General features: G+C 35.8%; 1 protein-coding gene and 1 non-coding gene across 2 annotated transcripts; one reads left to right on the top strand and one right to left on the bottom strand.

Moving 5' to 3' along the window:
* Positions 1-182: 182 nt before the first annotated feature.
* On the top strand, positions 183-7,090 carry LOC110894197. The gene is made up of 3 exons (XR_004874504.1): positions 183-468; positions 3,039-4,642; positions 6,593-7,090. It is a non-coding gene; the product is annotated as an uncharacterized LOC110894197 (transcript).
* A 354-nt stretch (positions 7,091-7,444) lies between these two features.
* On the bottom strand, positions 7,445-15,630 carry LOC110894196 (casein kinase 1-like protein 2). Its single transcript, XM_022141387.2, has 14 exons — positions 15,172-15,630; positions 14,993-15,033; positions 13,531-13,600; positions 12,675-12,823; positions 12,503-12,598; positions 12,340-12,410; positions 11,859-11,920; positions 11,704-11,767; positions 10,937-11,021; positions 10,730-10,856; positions 9,523-9,605; positions 9,353-9,416; positions 7,994-8,130; positions 7,445-7,900 (listed from the first exon to the last, which is right to left on the bottom strand). The coding sequence occupies exons 1-14, from the start codon at positions 15,245-15,247 to the stop codon at positions 7,646-7,648; spliced, it is 1,380 nt and encodes a 459-aa protein (XP_021997079.1). The 5' UTR covers positions 15,248-15,630; the 3' UTR covers positions 7,445-7,645.
* Between the last annotated feature and the right edge of the window lie 3,051 nt (positions 15,631-18,681).

An 18,681-nucleotide genomic window follows, 5' to 3' on the forward strand; every position in this document is an offset into this window, starting at 1 on the left:
GTAATGGTTAAGAGGTAACCTTTAAATGGTAAATCATCACATGTCACATTCTTCTACCTTCTCATTGGTAAAATTCTTAATGGTTCCATTAAGAGGCAGCACCATTCAGAGGCTATCAAACAGCCCCTTACTTTACTGTCCCTTGTATTGCGCGCAACCCAAACAAACAACCCAATCCACTATCCCTCACTTTATAACCAGCCTATAAGAAGCCCAATAGACCATCCCCTCAATCTTGCTTGCGGTTTTTGTGTGTAGCCCAAACCGAGATCCCATTGCCTTTTTTCTATACCTGCGGCCCAACTCAAGACCACCGCCCACCTCCCTTATCTCTGTTTTATAGTTACGTACCATGCATTATTTTATCATCACAACTCCAAAACACTTAAACCCTAATTTACAAGCATCGCACGCCGCGGTTCCTTCTCTTCGGTGCTCTCTCTCGCTCGCATCACACTCTCTCTTACGGTTAGTGTTTCGGTTATTTTCGGATTGTGATTCTTACACTACATGGCTGCGTTTTTATCTTTGCTGCGATTCTTGGCGTTAAAGTGGATGATTATAAGTTAGGGTTTTCTAGAAATCATGTTCGAATGGTATTTTGATCGTATAAATGTTTGATGATTAACTAGGGTTTGTTACGGATTGGAACCTGCTGATTTGTGGTAATATGTATAATGAACATGTATGTATTATTATGCGTATCTCGGCTGCGATTATGTCTAGGGTTAAAGTGTGGCCTAGGGTTTGTGGAAATCAAGTAATGATGCGTAATATTATCGAATATGTTCGTATAGGCCTGTGATTATGATTAGGGTCATATCTTTGATGTTTGAGCATGGCATACGTGATATAAATAACTTACAATATGCTGTGATTAAAGTGTACGTGCCATGGGTTTGTTAGATAATCGATATAACTAAGTGTCATGGGCGTTTAAACTCGGTCTAGTATTATAAAGTCGAAAACAGAAAGCTGATTTACATTTACAGCCAACAGAAGTTGGCTGTAAACAGGTCGTTTTATATCAAAAAACTTATTTTCTGAAGTTTAAAACGTACGTTTTTTAAAAACGCTTCAAATGGCGCTAGAATCGCATTTTTCTGAGGTCGTTTACTATTTTTAAAGGACTGTTTTGTACATCAGCAAAAGCTGTGTTTTTCTGCAGAAAATTCATGTTACGCTTTTTGTTATAACTTGTAAACTGGATAGAGTTATGCTGTGAATTTCGTACAGTAGCTGGGCACGGATGTTGCCGAAAATCTCCAACTGGAATTTTGCCATTCGGACAGACGATGATTTTAAAATAAATTGTTCCGTGGACTGCAGTCAGAAAGTGACGAATCTGACTGCAGCCTAGTAAATGATTTTTGATAAATAATTGGTAATGAATTAGGTCCTGAGATTTTTACACAAGGGGACGCAGGCCACTTAGAACGTTCTGTAAATTATCTAGAATTTTTAGAATAAGACAACTATTTTATAAAAATACCCGAAAACAGCCCAGTTCTGGACGTCAAAGCTGAAACGTAATAAGTTGTTATATGCGTATCTAAATGTTGTTTATGCTATCTGAGAATGATTAAACTTGTTTAATGTCAACGAAAGTATTATGGGAATTATTGTGTGCTTTGATCACGAGTAATTATATGTGGATTATGTATATGTACGTAAGTTGTCAAAGTGAGTGCATGGTATGTGTTAGATACGTGTAGGAGCTTTGTGCCTTACTTGAACAAACTAATAAATTAGATGGTAATCGTATAAGGACGTGATCGACCTACCTCGACTCCTTACCATTTTTAAGAGACCAACCGAGCAATTGAAGGTGAGTTCACCCTTTTCTTCAAAGCATGGGATTCCCGGTGGTTTGGGAATGAGTTAAACAACAACTATCCCCCTTGGGTGGGATGCAACTTGCGTATTCTGCTTGGGTAGGATACGTACTAACATCCTCCTTGGGAAGGACGACAACCGTATAATACATGTCTTAAGCATACTAGACAACAACTCTATCTTAAAGTCCCTGCATATTTTATATTGACTTAATCGCCGGGCCAATGGCGAACGAGTTATTAGTTAAATAGCGCTATTAGGTTTGACAAGCCTCACACCGTGCCGCAGAGGACGGGCGTGGACTAATATACTTGGGCACTTAGTCAATGATGATAGACATTGACTCGGGGCACTCAACATAACTTAAGTCAGTAGTCGATATGGTAACGGGTCTAATGGTTTAAAACAGTGGGGTAGCTCCCCATGGCATGTTTTTATAAAGAACAAGAAACTTAACAACTTATGGTTTTTGGAACAACATTAAAATGGACAACCAACTGTGAACTCGCCAACTTTTTGTTGACACACTACTGCATGCTTTGCAGGTCGTTAGGTACATGGCTGGAGCTTGCACGAGGAGTGGACGTTGTGGCAAGGAACCAATTGTTAGGTTCCTACTAATAAACTTTATGATTTTTAAACTGCTTTATGGGTTTTATACTTTATGCTTTCGCTAATATTTAAACTTGGTTTGGGATTTTGTTTTCGTAAACACTAAACGTTTGATTGGTTGTTTTACTTTGTTTTACTTTATTCACATATTATTCAGTATGATTGGTGGTATGATCCTGGTCAGTCACACACCTCACGGTATTACTCCGCTTGTGAATTTTGGGGGTGTGTCAGATTGGTATCAGAGCCATTGGTTATAGTGAACTTGGTTTTAAAAAACGGGAAAATCTTTTTGATAAAACCAGACTATAACCAGCTCAGTGCTCAACGATCCACAACGACGCTTTGCTCCACGTGCAAGACTCAATACTTTAGGTGGTATGATTTATAATTATATTGCCTACTTGATAGTTACTTGGTGTGTCACTTATGATATGCTTAGTTCTTAGAGTTACTTGGAACTTTATATGCTTATGCCAAACCCTCTTTTGTTATTCTTTTCCACACTCCTGTGTCAACGTTCTCGTTTAGTGTTTTGTGAATGTGTATTCTTTTTGTTTAACGTCTATGTTACGTCACTAACTCCACAGGCATGTCTACCTCAACATCATCCTTATCATCAGATCAGCCACGGGCGCCAAGGAAGGCACCCGCAGTTATACGCACACCTCCGCGTCAAGTAGAGACGCGTTCTGCTTATCATAAGAGACTTGCTCGGGGTGGGGAGTCTTCTTCCCGACCTACCCATGCGGTACCAGTTAATCCAATTAGCGCCCAGTCCGAGTCTGCAGTGATGAAAGCCCTTAGGGAATATAACCAATTTTTTATACAGCAAAATCAGACCTTGTTAGAACGGAATCAATTCTTGCTGAAACAAGTTACTACTCTGGAAAGGCGGGTAGAATCCCAAGGAGAGCAGCTTCAGGTGCTCTTTGAGAGAACCGATGAGTTGAAGCATGAAGCCTTGGCGGATGAAGATTCGGAGGGGGGAGACAGCGGAGTCGACGACTGACCCGCTTTCCACTTGTTTATCTATCTATTTCTTTTGTTTTGTGTAAACAATCGTGATGTTTTAAATGTTTGCGGAAATACATTGTAGCGACTTTTACGATTTATTTTGATCAATTTTTTTTTTATTATTTTAAATACGTTTCTTGTGCTGAGTCGTTACCCTACCCTAAATTGCATGTTTTGAAAGCTTGTACAATGATTGTATGATACCTTGTCTCGTATAATCGTGCGTATGTCAACAGAATGTCTCGTCCTAACGATGAACCTCTCACTATTCATGGTGACAAGAGTGGTGCTGTTGTGGGCATCATCTCGTTCCTTAAGGCCCAGAAGTGTCTGCGAAAGGGCCACACTACCATTCTAGCCCTTGTTACCGATACTCCAACGAAAGAGAAGAAGATTGAAGACATCCCGATCGTACGCGACTTTCCAGAGGCATTTCCTGGGAATTACCTGGTCTACCGCTTCATCGCCAAGTCGAGTTTCAAATCGAGCTAACTGTAACAACCCGACTCTTCGGGTCATTACTTAGATCTGTCATTTATTGCTTAATTGACTTGTACTCTCGGGATATTGATTATCGCTACGGGTTAACTGTTTTAAACTATGTTTTCAAACGCATATTACAACGATTATTCAAAACGCAGTTATCATATTTAAACGCTACTCACAATGCATACTATTTACACGCATTTTACCGCATGTTACATCGCATGTTATTACTAAACCCTATCGCAACGCACTCTCAACGCAACTCGAAACGCGGAATTACTTTTATGCATTTTAGTTGTATTGTGTGTAGATTATGTGATTATTTGGTTATATTGGCTATATGTTTTGTGGTTGTCAACGCAACGATTACACGCTTACTCGCAACTCGCTTAAACGCAACGCAACGCTTAACGAACGAAACGAAAGTTGGAAACTAACTCGCACGAACACGGCTGTCCGAATGGACATCCGGTCGAATGGACATCCGTTCGGATGACCATCCCATCCGATCGGATGGCCATCCGACCGGACGCCCATCCGACCCAATGTCACTCTCTTGGGCCACCTTACCTTTTCTCTCACATCTATAAATACCTCCCACGCACCACTGTTCACTGATGTGACAGCTCCATCCGACCAACTCGCTCCCAAGTCATTCTCAAGCACTTTTCTCTCGATTCAAGGCTATTTCGTAAGTAATTCCTCTCAAATCTTGTACAATCATCATCACTACACACTTCTCCATTATCTTTTCCATCAAAATCACTAATTTTCTTCCATAAATCACCTGATTTGGACTGCTTGAATATGGTGTTCACTTGGTGACGTCATCCCATCAAGATTGGTTCAGATCTAAAGGATTTCCACACTCATAACTTGAAATCTTGTTAAGACTTCGACATATTTCAACGTTTTTCAACTGATTCCAAACTTTTCTTCAAAGTTTTCTTCAACAATGTACACGAAACCGATGGAATCTATGCTCATTTAGACTCTCTGCTCACTTCCTAGTTGAGAGCCGGCTTGAAAACCCTAAAAATGAAAGGAAGCCTTCATCTTCTTCTGCTCTTCATCTTCTTCTTCTTGGAAACCCTAAAATTGAAAGGAAACGTTTGGATGCCGTCCCCGAAACGTTTGGTTGCCGTCCCCTGATTTTAGGATACGTTTTCGAAACGTCCCCAGCCGTCCCCGACGTGTTTCCGTTCCCAAACCGTCCCCAGGACGGGTACTAGAGGCTGATACCCGTCCCTGTGCTTCCTAGGACACATCCTATCCATTTGACCTATTTTAGAAAAAGAAAAAGAAAAAAACAAATCTACTAATTGATAAGCAAATAGGTCGAAATTGCCACCACTGTTGACAAGCTTTAAGATATCCGAGTTCAGTTATTGCAATTACAAATTTAGTTCCTACTACAAGTTTACCGTTTTCCCCGTTTGCCTTAGTTATTCTTTTCTACGTTTTACGTTTCGGTCTAATTTCTTCGCATTAACACATAACAACGGATGTGCCTGGTTCAACGATTTTACGTCTGCTTTTCGTTCAGTGTTGTTTTTCCTTTTTTATTTATTTTATTTTACGAACTTTTCCAGGTCGCTGGTAATGGTGTGGCATTGGTGCTACTTGGCACGGTTTGATGAATCTTTTTAACCAATTAAGTTTTTTTACCTATAATTTGGTTCGACTTTACCCCTATACTTCCTTTACTTTAAAAATACTATTATATATGCATACTTTTTTTACGTGTCGATATAAATATGATTTGCTCTATGTTTCGTAAACTTTTTCTGGAAAACGGGTCTGGTCAAATATAATGTTTTTTTCATTCAAAAGAACCATTTTTTACGTGCATATATTTATGTACTACAAATTTGAGTTGGTCTACGTTTTGATTTGGGAGATGAGTTAGGACAAATATAATATGTATTCGTGCGTATTTTATGTGTTTTGTAAATTTTGTTTCGAATCGTGTGGAGTCAAATTGTAGTTTCTTTTCTATGTATGAGTCGGGTTATATAAATTCGATTTACTTTACGTTTTGTTCCAATCGCAATGCTCATATAGGTTACTTCAGGTTCAATCCGATACGTCAAAACGTGTGCTTTCATACGATTAACGCATCACACGATGTTTGGACTAATCCATTCGATATTTGTGATGTTCTCGCACGGGTGTTGTTGCTAGTTATAATATTAAGAATTAATTTATTAGGTACTTTCAAGGTCGGCTCAACTTTATAGATATAAACGTTGAAAGAGTAAATGTAAAATAACACAAGCTCACCAAAACTCATAAGTTTTGTGGAAAATCAGGGCCAAATTCAGATGGTCACATTCATTTAATATTCTAACATTTTATTATATTTAATGAAATGGGCCAATTTGGAGGGTAAACAACTTGGCATTTACCCACTTCTGCCACCCTGTTGACATGCAACTTTTGAATTTAAAAATACAATTACCACCTCATCAGAGACACTTTTCCACTCATAAAGGGCCAAAAGCCAAATTGGTAAATTCCATTATAATCCACCAAATTTGACTATTTAAACTTTACCTTATAGTTTGTCAACTACCAAGTTATCTTTAAACTTTTCATTGTCAATATATAACACATATTTGAAGTGATTGCTCTGTTGTAGAAATTTAAAAGATGGAGAAATACAGGTCTCGATCATGTCGGGATGATGGGCTGACAGATAACGGGGAGTTTCCACGCAACATGAAGAATTTAAGGAGTTACACCACTTGGAACCGAGACACAAAGAAACCAACTTCGAATTCGAAGAATTGGAGCCTGAGTGATCCTGAGTTGCAAAGGAAGAAAAGGGTTGCTTCCTATAGAGTTTACTCAATGGAGAGCAAAATGAAGGGGTCTTTCAAGAAGAGTTTTGGGTGGATCAAACATACTTACACCCACCTTCTCTATGGCTATAGGTGAATTTGTCGACCTCTATCGTCGCCTTCAAAAGAGACTCAAACATGTGATTGTATGATAACGCGTAGTTATTTTGATTTAACGATGATTTATTATTCTGTTTCGTGATGAAAGACATGTAATCATGTTATTAACAATGGTGTATGCTAAGATTGTGATGATGTTTGAAATTTAAATGATCATTCACCAAGTTTGATTTTCATTTATTTTTGGTTATAAATGACAATACAATACTTTTACTTATGTATACTTCAACCCAAAAATTGATTTCATAACTTATGTATACACAACTTAAACCCGACACAAGATTGGGTATAAACAGGACGTAACACAACATAAACCCGACAGAAGATCGGGTATAAACGGGTCATGTTTTACCCGTTTAAAATACATATTCACATACTAGACAACCTAACCCGGTATTCTAAACCTAGGCTTTTACTGATTACAACCAATCCGATGTGAATTTAATCAGTTTAACTCAGATAAGATAAACAAAACAAAACTAAAATAAAAAATAAAAATAAAAAACAGAAAAAAAGAACCACAAGCAACATAACAAAAATCATACAAGGGTAAACAAAATCAAAGTAAATATCCACAACATATCATATAATCTCAGCATATACAAACAACGACCCGCAACGAAACATATATGGGTTTATGATTGTTATTGCATCAACTGAGAGCTTTACTTTCGAAAAACAAATTTACATGGAGCACGACCCATGGCTAACCAAACCCTTTTTCATTTTGTTTAAAAACGCAGTCCCTCAATACCCTTGAGAGTCGATTCAAAGTTCTTTACGTTACTTGACCGTTTCTGGTCAGAGGACACAACTGGTGAGCTCCTTCGACCAGCGCTTGTGACCCTACGAAGAGCACTAGGGCTTGCATCAGCGGTCCGCCCGTATGATGGCTCGGGTTCACGTTCACCACCTGGCTCACGGCTACTAGAGACAGCAGGCCGCCTTGAAGATCCACTTGATTGCAAAATGTTATTACTCGATAACTGCATACCATTAGTTTGTATTTGTTTGATAACGGGATGAATAGATAAAATATTTATAAAAAAACAAAAGACTAAATTGAAAAGATGACATGCCTCTCTACTCATCGATGGATCGCTGGAAGCTGGATTTTTCTGTTTGGATAAATTACCGGAATTAAACGGCATCGGGGTATTTCTAGACCGCGAGGGATTTGTAGGAGACCAACCGAGGGGCCTACCTTCTTCACCACCTGCAAAGCACCAACATTTTTACAGTTTGATTTCCATAATACTACGATCTTGATGTAAAGAGTTTTAAAGTTTAGATTTGTGTTTTAGTTTTCTTGCATATTATGTTTTTGGGTATAGAAGTAAATAAAATTTCAAGAGAAAATTCAAAGCTAATCAGTTATTGCGGTAAAAAATCGGATATCGGTCAAGGACTGATATTTGAGATATAGGCTATCGCAGTGAGATATCGGTCATTTTAATATCATGTAGAATTTACATATATAGTAATTTAACATTGACAATTCAGTATACTCTCCTACCATTAACAAATTCACATGTTGCAACTAAGTAGAAAGACGAATGGCAGAACTAAGAGGAAAGGTACTGCTATTGGGAAAATCGGTGATATATCGGTCTATATTGCCGATAATATCGGTACCGATACTCTGACCGATGTTTTAGATGGGAACCGATAATCGATATATCTAACTGCATAGCTTTACAGACTACAGGGATCAAAAACGTAATCAGACAGAAGTAGAGACTACTAGTGTAACTAATGAAGTTTAAGGGACCAAATGTGTCACTTTTGACATACCAAGGGGGCAAAAACTGTAACTCGAAACAGAACTAAAGATCCAACTTTTTTTATAATAAAGCAATAGGGGAGGTAGTAAACACTCAACCATTTGGCCAATTCAATTTTCAAGTAGATATTTAATTTTGGGTAAAATGCCATTTTCGTCCCTGAGGTTTGGCCAGTTATGTGACTTTCGTCCAAAGGTTTGTTTTTCCGCATCTGGATCCAAAAGGTTTGAAATCTTGCCATTTTCATCCAGCTCGTTAACTCCATCCATTTTTCTCCGTTAAGTTAGGGGTATTTCCGTCTTTTTTGTTAACTTAAAGGGAAATTCGGTCTTTTTCGGAGTATTTGGTTTTTTACATAAAGTGAAAAACCCTTTAAGTTAGCACAAAAGACGAAAATACCCCAAACTTAACGGAGATAATGGATGAAATTAACGAGGCAGATAAAAATGGCAAAGATTTCAAACCTTTTGGATCCGGATGAAGAAAAACAAACCTTTGAACGAAAGTCGCAAAACTAGCCAAACCTCAGGGACGAAAACCGCATTTTACTCTTTAATTTTTCACCCTTTAAACTTGTTATCAATAAATTGTGCGAAAACTGGACTGATCATGAACTTCAGAAACAATTATCTAAACTTAAAAACCACGACTCACCTGACGGCCTATTCGGTTTGGCAGCCACAGGAGGTATACCAGAACTTGGTCCTGCACCAGTACCCTGACAAGAAAACAATTGTTATTCAATGATAATAACTATTCAAAATGATAATAAGTTCAATAATAACGGGGTTCATTGACAACGCTCTCATAAGCAACCAACTTACAAGAGCATGGGACGGAGGATTTGCAAGCTGTGATTGCTGATACTTCAAAATAGTCCAATCAAACACGTAATCGAACTGAAAACCTGAAGAAAAAAATAGAACAAATATTAAGTGTAAGATACCATATACCCAAATTGTCCAAAATTAAATGCAACGTGTTTTGAGTTCTCCAAAAATAAAAGCAACAATTTATTTTGGGGTAACGTTTCTATAAAATGTACTTTCCTTGTACAACGTTATGATATATAATGGAAGTGTTTAGATGTGTGTTGTAAAAGTGATTAATTTTATATGATAATGAATCATCAGAATCAGTGGTATCAAAATATTTTTTTAATATATTTTGGGAGTGTTTGGAAGTATGTTGTGAAGTGCTTAATTATATAACATCGAATAACTAGATGTATTAAAATGGGTTATAAGAGTGCTTAATTATATACATCGGATAATCAGATGTATTAAAATGGGTTATAGAAAATAGTGCCTGGAGTTGCTCAAATATATTTGGTTTCAGATGTTCGATAAATTTTAATAACTGAAAGATCTAATAGATAAACGACCAAACAGAACTTTTTTTTTTTTTTTTGAGAAAATGAAAGTTAAATAAGAGTAGAAGGTTCTCTATTTATGTTAAAAGATAAAGTAAATAAAAAAACTATGTTACCACTAGCAAAACAGTTTTGTTGCAGGTGGTATAAAACTACGAATTATCCAACATGTTATTTAAAACCCTAATAATAAGAAACAGAATCTGTTTATCCCTAGGCCTGTAAAGAACCGAAGTTTAGTGAACCATTCATTTATTAATGCATGAGCAAACATGAACAATTTTTTTTGTTCATTTAGTTGATAAAACGAACATAAACACGTCAGGTTCGTTTATTTATGTTCGCTCATTTAAATTCATTCATTTATATGTTCATTTAAATTGTTTAGGCCCGTTACAAATTAGTATGGTTTTATGAAATGAAAATATCACCCGTTACAGTTTAGTCTGGTTTCATCAACTTTTAAGGGCCAACAGATTGATGTTCTCGTTTACTTTTAACTAGTGGTCACTCAGTTATTTCATCTATTATATAAACGAACTTCCCAAATCCCACCCAACGGTTCACGGAACGTTCGGTTTATTTACAATAAAAACTAATTCAGATATTCGATTACAAAACACGCAGTAAAACAAGATAATAAGTTGGAGTAACTAAACCTTCACGAATGAAAAGATCACGAAAGATCCTCTTCAAATAAGCATAATCTGGTTTATCATCAAATCTTAACGAGCGACAATAATGGAAATAGGATGCAAATTCTGTAGGATAACCCCGACATAACGACTGCAAAAAAAAACACTCGGTAAATCAATCATACATAATGCAACGAACATCTGAAAACATCATGAAACAGAATAATATACCTCAATAGAGGTAGAAACCTTCTTTTCACTAATTTTTTCATATTTCTGTTTCTTGTTACCGGCTTTTAGTCCCTGCCATGGAAGACTACAACGTACAAAATATTATATAGTCACAATCATCATCAAATATAATTATTATGCATTTATTAATGTTAAAACAAAAGGTCGGTGACCGACCCCCCATTCGACCCCTAAACTTTTGTGTAGCCTCAAAGTAACCCTTTAATTTTGTAAATGTCACTTTGACCCCCCCCCCTCCCCCAAGTTTTTTTTATATATGTGTCTGTATAAATTCGAGTTCATCTACGCTTTAACGTAATTTTTGTGAGTTGGACTACGTTTTGACGTAAATTTTGTTTGGAAACAAATCGGGGCAAATGTAGTTCGTTTTCATTCGACAGTATAAACTTGAGTTACTATACGTTACAACGTAAATTTAGTTCGAAAACAAGTAGGGTTGATTACTTGATTGTAGTCTATACTTTATCACGCCGCGTACGACGCTGCGGCACTTGTTTATTTTATGTACGATTTGAGTTGGTCTAAGTTTCGATGTAAATTTTGTTTGGAAACGAGTTGGGTCAAATATAATACATTTTCATTCAACGGTATGAATTCGGATCACTCTGTGTTTCAATGTAAATTTAGTTCGGAAACGAGTCTGTTGATTGTAGTTTCTATAATTTATCACGTCGCTTACGCGCCGCTGGGAAAAAATACTAGTTCAAACTAAACACAAATGGACCGGTAGGGTTAAATATGTTTACCTTCCTCTTAGAAAGTACATGAGAACGTAACCAAGTGATTCCAAATCATCTCTTCTGCTTTGTTCTAAGTAATAAAAACACCACAATATAATACTGATTTAATGTTGTTTAATATATTTTAATAATATGTTTGAATAATTTTGAGCAATGCTTACCGATTCCAAGGTGAGTATTCATGCTCGCGTACCTTGCTGTCCCTGTTAAATTCTTGTTCTCTCTGTATTTTTGACATAACAAAACAAAACGTGCATGATGTCTTATGCTCAGGATAAATAAAAGGAATGACATAATGTGACTCCATTTGTGGCAAAATCGGCGAGTGGGGAGTTGTACAACTGGTAAGATACATAAGTTTTATGTACGTGTTGAAATGAATCGACCCGCAAACACTTTTTGTCCTTTTTATAACTTCTTACGATCTTGTGAATAATTAATGTAGTATAGTATTAGTATCATAATCTAATAATTTTTAACAATGCAATCTATAAGGTTTCCATTTAAATACACTTTAGGGTGACTTTCAACTCATTTCATTTTTACCTAAGTTCACAAACTTCACTCGTTAAACGTAACCTAAAATTGGCACACTTTTATGGGTCGAAATTGCCACCTCTAAATGTAAAAGAAATCACTTACCTATAAGGAATGTGTTGATGAGTAGAAGAGTCCCTATATTTCTTGGCTAGCCCAAAATCAATAGCATACACCTGTCATGTGTATAAAATATATATATCATAAAACAAAATATAAAAATCAGAAGTAAGAAATAAAAAAAAATGAAGAGACTATAGACTGAAACCTGATTAGCACGCCTCCCTAAACCCATAAGAAAGTTGTCAGGCTTAATATCCCGATGCAGAAACGATTTACAGTGAATGAATTCAACACGATTTATCTGCAGCGAATATAATCAAGAGAAAAAGGTAAATATGAAATCAAAAAGATAATAATGAATATACAAAAAGGCGTACCATTTGATCAGCAAGCATAAGAACGGTTTTCAAAGACAACTTCCTACTACAGAAATTAAACAAATCCTCGAGACTCGGGCCCAATAAATCCATCACAAGGACATTGTAGTCCCCTTCGACTCCATACCATCTCACATTTGGGATTCCAGCTGACAAATTGGCAAACACATTATGTATGTTAACAGTATAACATAATGCATTATCACTATATTCATCATTATCATCATCATCATCATACTCAGTAAATCCCACCAATAGCAAAGCAAAGGTAGGGTCTAAGGAGGGTAAGATGTAGACAGCCTTACCTCTACCCCGTAGGAATAGAGAGGCTGCTTCCAGTGAGACCCCCGGCTCGATAGTAGTTTTGCATCAAGCCTTGGACATAAGGCACATAACACTCAGCAATCGAGACAAAGACCGATTAGTACATGTACCCTTTTGTCTTTCAGCTATCAACGCCACCACATGATGCATGATTAACCGTCTTCAGCTTTTAACGTTATTTTCACGAAACTAGTAAAATAACGTTAAAATTAGTGCACACTTTTGCCCCCCGATGGCCCACACATATATACATTATATGCGCATACCGCAAGCGGGGCGAAATCACTATATTAATTAGATTTTATTAAATAGAACGGTTTAGGAGGCTAATAAGCATTATAAAACGTGTTGGGTGACTTTTAACTAGTTTGACCCGTTCTCATTTTTCTTTTTTTTTTTTATTTGACCAGATAGATATAAAAAATAAACCACAACCCATATCGCCCCATATATGGGTAATGAGGCGAAATTGCCACATCTAAATTATCATAACGACAATAAAGTGAAACAGAATTATGGAAGTGCTCATTACTTCCTCCTTGTAGTATCTTGTACAACTTTGATTCATATAGCAATTGTGGATGCTTTGTTTTCGCATTTTCCTGAAAAAGAAAAAGAAATGACAAAACAGTTAAAGTTAAAGAAAATCACAAGCCTTTATTAAAGTGTAGTAAAGGAAGCCCATAAATTAAAGATTACTAACGATCTCGTATTTACTTTCATAAATGATTAGTATTTGAACATCTTGCGTAATTAAAACCTTCCTAATATGGAACGTATATATAAATAAAATAGCCATGTGATTTGAGTTCTATACTTCTATTATAGAAATGCACTCCTGCTTTTAACCATAAATTATTATATGTCTTCGCCAAACACTCTGAATTGTTATCTATAGGCAAAATGGTCAATATAAACGCATATCCGAACACCACCTTATACACATGTCCAAGACAACTAGTAATATCACACGGTACAGCTCAACGAGCCACAATAACATTTAATCAATAACACGTACATATAATGCAGCTTTTAGTCAACCACAGATATAAATATCAAGATAGATATCCAAAAGTGAAACCCCAAAGTTTCCTGTCATTGCGGGTCTTAAAGTAAATATCACGTGAGGATAACAAACCAATAACATCACGTGAGGGTAACAAACCAATAACATCACGTGAGGGTAACAAACCAATAACATCACGTGAGGGTAACAAACCAATAACATAAATTGTAAGTAACAAACAAAAATTTAGCATAATACTCCAACTCAAATACACGCGTAGTTAGTAGTTCGGTTACGTGAACACATAACTGATAATTTCATTGCAAATACTGACGTGATATATAAACATATCCATATACGTACACGAAATACGCATAATACATGTGTGCACATATATATAGTATGCATATATAGTCTTTAAAGCCGATAGCCAATAAATATTATTCATTGTTCAATTGAAGTACCATACATAAGGTTATTCTACAGCACAAACTTCCACATACGCAAACATCAAAACCTATAAACACATTTTAGAATAATTTCCATGCATACATGCTAAATCCTCCAACAATCCATTGGCTGCAACTTTCCAAGTTCGCAAATAATAATAACAATCCCACTTATCATGTTCTACGAAGGTTTCCACCAAGCCCGATGAATCCCAACAAACAAACTGTTTAACCAAGCATAATTGTTCATACATCCTAAACCTTTGTATCATTTTGATGATCATATATCACAATGGAAATGTTAATATTAATATATTATACACATCCACACAAATAAATCTGCTTATTCAGCTTGGATGATTGTGCAATTCACATATACCTCAACAATCAATCCTCTTATTCAAGTTTAAACATTTTAACCTAAACACTCAAAACAACAACTAAATGCAAACCTTTACTTAAACAATCATACATATATAACCCAATAACAGTAACAATTTACAAACTAAAGCACCAATTATGAAACAGTTTATACTCACAAGCTTGATGGCAACTTCTTCATTCGTCCGAATATTAGTCCCTGCAAAAAAAAAAAATAGATAAAAAAATAAAAAAATCAGTAACACAACAACACAACCAGCTAAACCTAAATAGATCAACATCATAATCCACAATCAATCAATAATCAATTAATAATCAATCAAACAAACAAACAAACCTAAGTAGATCTCTCCAAACGATCCGCTACCGATCTTACGCCCTAGCCGAAACTTATTCCCTACGTGCGGCTCCATCGCAACACAATTCAAACCCTAATTTCACAAACTAACGAAAAACAAAACAGTCCGGTTCAGGTTTAATTATGGATTCATTTTCTATAATTCAAACCGGCCGATCGCGATGAAGAAGAGGTACGGGAATCTACGTCAGCTAGCGGTCAGCGCCATTAACGGCAGCCATGAACGATGAAGTTGAAGGTTGGTGAATGAGAAAGAGATGATTGTGATTTGGGGAAAGGATAAAGGTGTGGTTAAATTGTGCAGGATTTGAATGGAGGTTTAGGTTGGAATCATGATAAAGGAGGAGGCATCGTGATATCACCTCCAGTCCCACACACACAAACACATGATGCTCATTTCTTCAGTTTTCCATTCATCCAAGGCGACCCGACCCGACCCGGTTGGCCATCCATGTTACCAACTTATATAAAACTAGTTTAGGTTTTCTTTGAATGGCATAAAACTAGTTTAGTTATAAGGGTAGAGGGTATCGTCAAACATAGGGTGTTTGAGTGAAATCCTACCCAATAATGTTATGTCATGTCAACCTCCCATTTCACTTCCTATTTTGCACTCAATCAGAGGGTATAGTCAATCACCCTAGGGTGTTTGAGTAGGTTAAAAAATAAAAAAAATTGTGATTGGTTAAAAGGGGTTGGGACCCACCATTTTCTCAATCACTCTCTCTCTCTCCCATTTTCGGTAAACACTCACCGAATTCTTAACCTCTCTCCAACTCAAACACTCACCCACAATAACACGGTATAGTCACCGATTCGGTGACTCTACTCACCGAACACACTCACTGATACTATACCCTCCATCCTAAGATAAAGGTTGATTTTTGCAATTCTGTTATTAAAAGAAAGTATTATCATGGTTTTGCTTAAAAAAACTAAAACGATAGCAAGACTGTAAATTAAACTGAGGGCAAAGCTGTAATTTATCCTAACCAATGAGTGAGTGTTAGAAGCTAGCTGCTGGCATGAATAAAAATTAAATTGAGTCAACTAATTAAAACAAAACACTTCAAAAGTTTTATTAAAAAAACTAAAACAATGGCTAGACTGTAACTTTGAACTGGAGGCAAAATTATAATTTGTCAAAAGCTAAAGTGATGACAATACTGTAATTTTGAACCAGTGGCAAAATCATAATTTTGAAAAAGGGCAAATTCGTGATTTTGAATTGGGGTAAAACCGTAATTTGTTCGGTTGCCTAACACTATTCCTCCACATGCCTTTTGTAGTATACTAGTAGTTGCCCCGCCCGCGTTGCGGGGCGATGGCCGAATAATTCTCAATCAATTAAGAAAACATTACGATAATTTTGCTAGGAAAAAAACTAAAACGATGATAATGTCGTAATTTTCGGCTCAGGGCAAAACTGTAATTTTTCAGGACTAATGAGCGAGTGTTAGGCAGCTCCTTGACACAAAAAAAAAAATTTAACGGAGTCAACCAATTAAAATAAAAAACTTTTATAGTTTTGCTAAAAAAATAAAACGATGGGAAAACGTAATTTTGAACTGAGGGCGAAATCATATTTTTCATTCAGGGCTAAAATCGTAAATTAAATGGACCAATGAGGGAGTTGCAGGCAGCTGCCGGCATGACTATAATTTTCACTGGGGGTAAAATTGTAATTTAGCCAGGAAAACAAACAAAAACGACGGAGAAAATGTAAATTTAAGTTGAGTGCAAAATCGTAACTTGGCTGTGAGAAAAGAAAAACCTAATGGCAAAACTGTAAATTTAAAGGGGGCAAAATCGTAAATTTGAACCGATGGCAAATTTGGAATTTTTAGCTGGGAGTAAAAGCATAAATTTATTTTTATGTGGGGGTAAAAACATAATTTTGAGCTGATGGAAAAATCGTAATTTTAAGGGAAAGAACTAATGGCAAAACTGTAAATTTTAACGGGGCAAAATGAAAAATTTGAACCGCGGACAAAATTGAAATTTTTAGCTGGAAGGAAAAGCGTAAATTTATTTTTAAGTGGGGGGTAAAATCATAATTTTAAACTCATGGCAATATCGCAAATTTAAAGCGGGATAAAATCGTAAATTTGTTGGGCCAATAGAAGAGTGACAGGCAGCTGTCTGGCACTATTCTCTTTGCCGCCCATGTCAGCCAATAGATGGCCACTAACCACCTATTTCACCATATAGGTGGAAAACACTATTCCCGCCCGTTTAATTTGTATACGTTGAATAATATAAATATAAATATAAATATAAATATAAATATAAATATAAATATAAATATAAATATAAATATAAATATAAATATAAATATAGGGGTTGGTTAAGGTACAATTTGTGTTAATGTACGCGGCGTACGAGATTGAATTACAACATGCGAACTTCATTTTCACCATGCGATTTTTTAGAACGTGTTATTTTTTCATTTATACAACATGCTACTTTTCATCTTTCAACATGCGACTTTTTTGTTTTCAATTTGCGAGTTTTTATATTTTACAACATGCGAGTTTTTAATTACGAAGTTTATAACGTGCAAACTTCAAATCTTGTATGCTCATACGATAAGACATATTGTACATTACACTTTCATTATGTATATAAATATAAATTAGAACTATAAATATTTAAAATAAACAAAACCTTAATTATAACGATGATACTAAGATTCCTATACCTAATGATAGTGATAATAACATAAGTTAGTTTAACTTTCTATACCTAATGATAGTGATAATAATATAAGTTAGTTTAACTTTCAACATCCTTACTTAAACTAACTTTAGGTTGATGAAGATCTTTGTGTTTCTTGGAGATTTGGATTGTACATAATAATGTTGCTTTATAATTTTTGTATCTGGTTAGATTAACATTCTTTTTATCTTTCTACTTTGAAGATTTTAAATGTATGAGTTCGTTGCTATTAAAGCATCTTATATGGCTCTTATTGGAGTTATTTTATTAAAAATATATATCAGCATTTCAGTGTTCACGATATATGAATCAAATTATTATTATTTATTTGTTGCAAATGGATATTATATAAGTAAATGATTGAAATACATTTTTATTAAAACAAAATGTGTTATAAAATGTTTTGGCCAGCAAAGAAGAATTTATTCAAACCAAAATAAAGGTCAAAAGCAAGAAGCTTACAGGGACAAATTTTTTGGCCAGCAAAGAAGAATTTATTCAAACTAAAATAAAGCCCAAAAGCAAGAAGCTTGTAGGGACAGAGAGTACACAACACAAAAAACACAGAGGGGCCTTAAAACAAATTGTACTAAAAACATTAAGTAAAAAGAATCCACTCGAAAGTGCTCCAGTTTTCCAAGCTCATTCCTATTGCCCTAGCTCTCTCCTCCGCCCACCAGTAGGTTTCACTCTTGATATCTTCAAGCGCAACATTTACTGGAAGGTTATTTTTGTTGAAAGTTTCCAATGTCAAATGGTCCAAAACGTCAT

Source organism: Helianthus annuus, chromosome 12 (assembly GCF_002127325.2).
Source record: "Helianthus annuus cultivar XRQ/B chromosome 12, HanXRQr2.0-SUNRISE, whole genome shotgun sequence".
Lineage (NCBI taxonomy): Eukaryota > Viridiplantae > Streptophyta > Magnoliopsida > Asterales > Asteraceae > Helianthus > Helianthus annuus.